Below are 4,201 nucleotides of genomic sequence, written 5' to 3'. Positions count from 1 at the left end.
TATGTATACATTTTTATTTTGTAACACAACATCAGCCAATGATTTTTAAACACCCCACTGGACAAGAGTTGATAATTTGTTATGTAAATTACCAAGATTTATTTTAGTAGGCAGGGGAATAGATCCTCATTTCTCAGGGTTTGCCTTCTATTTTGGTACATTCTCATTTATTCTATTTTAGTATACTTAAGGAGGTAGACTTTGACAAGATTTTCAAAATAAAATAAATTTTGATATGAATTATCACTTACAATATTTATACAACTACACAATGGGAACATATTCTCATTTCTTATGGTTTGTCTTCTATTTTAGTAGATTCTCATTTCTTAAGGTTTGTCTTGTATTTAAGTATATTTCTGAGGTAGACTTTGACAAGATTTTCAAAATAAAACAATTTCGATAATTATGACTTACAATATTTGAGTCTACTTTTCAAAACGTGCATGGTGAAATTGTTCACACATATAAAGGCTTGAATACAACTACAAAAAATCAACCTCAACCTCACCTAAATTCTACCAAGTCGTGTCCAATTTAAGAGCCCCAGTAAATTCTAACATATAAGAGTAGCAAATTAATACTTTGTATTTGTTGTATTTTTTTAAATTCGACCAAATTTGTTGGCTCCAATTTTATCCCCAAAATGTGGATGGAATTTTTCTCCTAATGAATTTATTTGGCACTCCTAAATTTAAATAATTTCACTCGATTTTAAACTAATATTTTTTCGAGAAATGGACCAAAATGTCACTTTGGGATATAAAATGGCAAAAATGTCACTTCTAAAAATTATGGCACAAAATAGTTTAATGTTTCAAAAATAAGCCAAAACTCTACACGGTGTAGCCTTTTGTTTCATTTCATTATTTTTTGAAGGCTATCATGTTACTTCACTTAACTTATGATTATTTTTATTTTGAGTTTGTTTTGGTGTAATATTTAGGAACGCTAAAACACCACTTAATATTATGTTTTCTATATTTTTTTCTTTTATACTTTTATATTTAAGAGTATACCATAATTTAACAATTTTTAACACGGTTCACCAAACCGTTTTTGGGACCATTTTTTACATCAAAATGACAATTAGGGCCACCACCTTATTATTTGTAGATGGATAATGCATAGTAAATTAAGTTTTGTTTATATACTAATATTTTGTCAAATTCATAAAAAAATAAAGTGTGTTAAATATATGATAATTATTTTTGTTTTTTAGTAAATAAAACAATCCAAATAATTAATTAATTTTTTGAATATCTTTATTTCTAACATGAAATTTTTTTGAAACTTTAAACGATGAAAATTTCATGACACAGAAAGAGTTTGAGAAAATAATTCACATTAAAGAGAATGGTTAAATTTCATCAAGTAGTTAAAAAAATAAAACCCACTTCCATACCTATTAGATTATATTTAAATCCCAAGTTCATCCCTAAAGGGCAAACAATAATTTATTTACATCATTTAATTCCATAAGAATAAGTTTCCTTAGTAGAGGTTCGGTTTTGGAGTGCTGGTTAAAACTGTTGTGATGTGAAAGAAAGTGCTGTGAAAGAAAGTGCTGGTGAAAAAAGTGATGTCAGAAAAATTAGATGATTGTTTGGTAATTATTTTAATTTATGCATATTTTGATATATAATACATAAAAATAATATTTTTGAGAAAGTAAGATGGTGAAACTGAAACAGCTTTTTCCAGAAGTATGGGGGACATATTTTTTAACGAAAAGCACTTTTCCATACATGGGCTTTTAGAAGTTACCAAACACCTTTGTCATAACTTTTGAGCAAAAAGTGTTGTACCTGTCTGTAACAGTAATACCAAAAGAAGCCTAAAGAACCACATTATGGTAACTATATTGCTTACTAAATGCAGGGAAGAACAACAATAGAGTAAGCAATATTCATTATTATTACTATGTGAATAATCACATTGTTATTTAAATTGTTTACTTGTGGCACTATAATTGTCTATTCTCCTCTAGATGGATTTTCACCAAGAATTGTGTTTACAATATTGAAATAAGTACTACATTAGACAAGATTTTTTAAAGGTTTTACACATGTGAGTATTTTGGGTTATAAACAAAAAATTTTAATTTTGATAAAATATTACAGTTATGTAATGTTTTGACATAAAATATAATAATTTTTTAGTTAAAAATTTATTCTTTTAGTAACTTATAAATTTGAAATACAAGTGACTCATGGTATTTCTTCTATTTGTAGTTTTTATTTAAATTTCAAGTTTAACGAATTAATAAATAATCACCAGTTATTTCAAAAATCTAGCTAGTGAGTATGGTTTCCATCAATGAAATTTAGGTGAAGTGAAAATATTAATATGAGAGGCAATGAAATTTAGGTGAAACAAAATATGAAAGTGAGACGCAATGAAATTTAGGTGAAAATACTACGCACTAATTAAAGGTGCCTTTCACATATTTTGATAGAGAGAAAATATATTATTCTTGTTTTAGAAATTTAAAAGTATAAAACATTCTCCTCGTCTCAATTCAGCCAAAGGGTTTCAAGTTGAGGGATTTTGTTGATTTTCAGGGCTGAGGTTAAACAAATTGTTTAGATTTAAAGTTGTTGCTTTTATAGGGGCTTACAATTTAAACTTCCAACAGAGTGCATAAAAATCATGATTCTAATGAGGAATGATGAACCAGATACTTATATTCCACCACATCCCCGCAATCACACTTCTGAACATATTTTCATGTTCGGGGGACCTCATCTCCGCCCAAAGTCTTTTGCTTATAAGATCCTCATCTCATTGTCTTTGTGACCTTCTAAGGTCCTTCCCAATTTGGGGCTAACTTTCCTTTCTTGCCAACTCCTAACACCTCAATCTTCCTTAAAACCAAGTCTTCTTGCTGGAAAATCCTTTCTTTTACCCTCCTTTTATAGTAAAGGGAGGCTCTGCATGGATGCTCTGCATTACGGGTGTTGGCTTCGTTGCTGACCTTGTCAATAAGGTCTAGAGCAAGCCTCATTCCTTCTTCATTAATTTCCGCTTCATAAGCTTTAACCTTTGATAATCCGTGGGTGATCTCAAGGGGCACCACTGTCTCGGCTCCGTAGACCAACATGAATGGGGTAGCTTTAGTTGTATTTCTGTAGGTAGTATGATATCCCCAGAGTATAGCTAAAAATTCCTCCACCCAAGTGTTTCTTGGGCTTTCGGCCCTCTTTTTGCGTCCATCAAGGATGATCCGATTAGCGACCTCAGCTTTCCCATTTGCTTGGGGATGGGCAATTCAGGTCAATCGAAGTTCTATGATGTTATCATTACAGTACTCCTTAAACTTTTCATTGTTGAATTATCGCCCATTATTCGTAACGAGGATGTGTGGGATTCCAAATCGACGTATCACATTCTCCTAGAAGAATTGAGAAATTTTCTTGGTGGTTATCTTGGCAATGCTTTGGCCTCAATCTAATTAGTGAAGTAGTCAATGACAACCACGATGAGTTTCATTTTTCCCGATGCTACAGGAAAGGGACCTAGTATGTCCATTCCCCACATTTCGAAGGGGATGGGGGAACTAATGGATGTAAGCCTCTCTTGGTTCTGTCGAACTACAGAAACGTGCCTCTGGAATGTATTATACTTTTTCACATAAGCCTTTCCACTGGCTAATATGGCTGGCCAGTAAAACCCTAGGTGGGTTATCTTATGAGTGAAGGCCCTGCCCCTAAAGTAAAGTCCGTAAATCCCTTCGTGGGCTTCCTTCAGTGCCTCCTCTAGCTAATGAGGTCTTAAGCACTTCAAATATGGGATTACGAAAGACCTCTTGCATAGAAGACCTTTAATTAAAGAGTACCTCAATGCTTTTACTGATAACTTGCGTGCCTTTTGGGCATCATCCGGGAGCCAACCCGTCTTAAGGTGGTTCTCGATGTAGTCAATCCAACAACTAGTCAAACTAATTGGTGCTATCAGGTTTATACCATGAATTATCGGGATCCTCGGGACTTGGAAGTAGATACTTCTTGGATAGTTCTCGATTTCAGATGAGGTGAACTTGGAAAGGGTGTCGGACGTAGTGTTCTTCTCTCTCGGTACATGTTCCGCATACCATTTATCAAATTGTGTCAATATTCCTTTCACGACCCTTAGGTAATTTGCCATGGCATCATCTCACTGCCACATAAATGGCCTTCAGCAACGTCCAAAAATGATGTTG

General features: G+C 33.0%; 1 protein-coding gene across 1 annotated transcript; it reads right to left on the bottom strand.

The window, feature by feature from the left end:
* Window positions 1–2,803: 2,803 nt before the first annotated feature.
* LOC141666079 (uncharacterized) lies at window positions 2,804–3,345 on the bottom strand. The gene is made up of 2 exons (XM_074472062.1): window positions 3,312–3,345; window positions 2,804–3,255 (listed from the first exon to the last, which is right to left on the bottom strand). The coding sequence occupies exons 1-2, from the start codon at window positions 3,343–3,345 to the stop codon at window positions 2,804–2,806; spliced, it is 486 nt and encodes a 161-aa protein (XP_074328163.1).
* Window positions 3,346–4,201: the final 856 nt, after the last annotated feature.

This window comes from Apium graveolens, chromosome 6 (assembly GCF_009905375.1).
Source record: "Apium graveolens cultivar Ventura chromosome 6, ASM990537v1, whole genome shotgun sequence".
Classification (NCBI taxonomy): domain Eukaryota; kingdom Viridiplantae; phylum Streptophyta; class Magnoliopsida; order Apiales; family Apiaceae; genus Apium; species Apium graveolens.
Note: the sequence above shows the minus strand (reverse complement) of the source record. Positions and strands in the feature narration are given on the sequence as shown.

Bases quoted from the DNA above. Each gene is read 5' to 3' on its own strand.
- LOC141666079 (XM_074472062.1), bottom strand. From the start codon at position 3,345: ATGGGCGATAATTCAACAATGAAAAGTTTAAGGA. The intron at 3,256-3,311 runs GTACTGTAATGA...CCCATCCCCAAG, and splicing joins AACAATGAAAAGTTTAAGGA to CAAATGGGAAAGCTGAGGTC.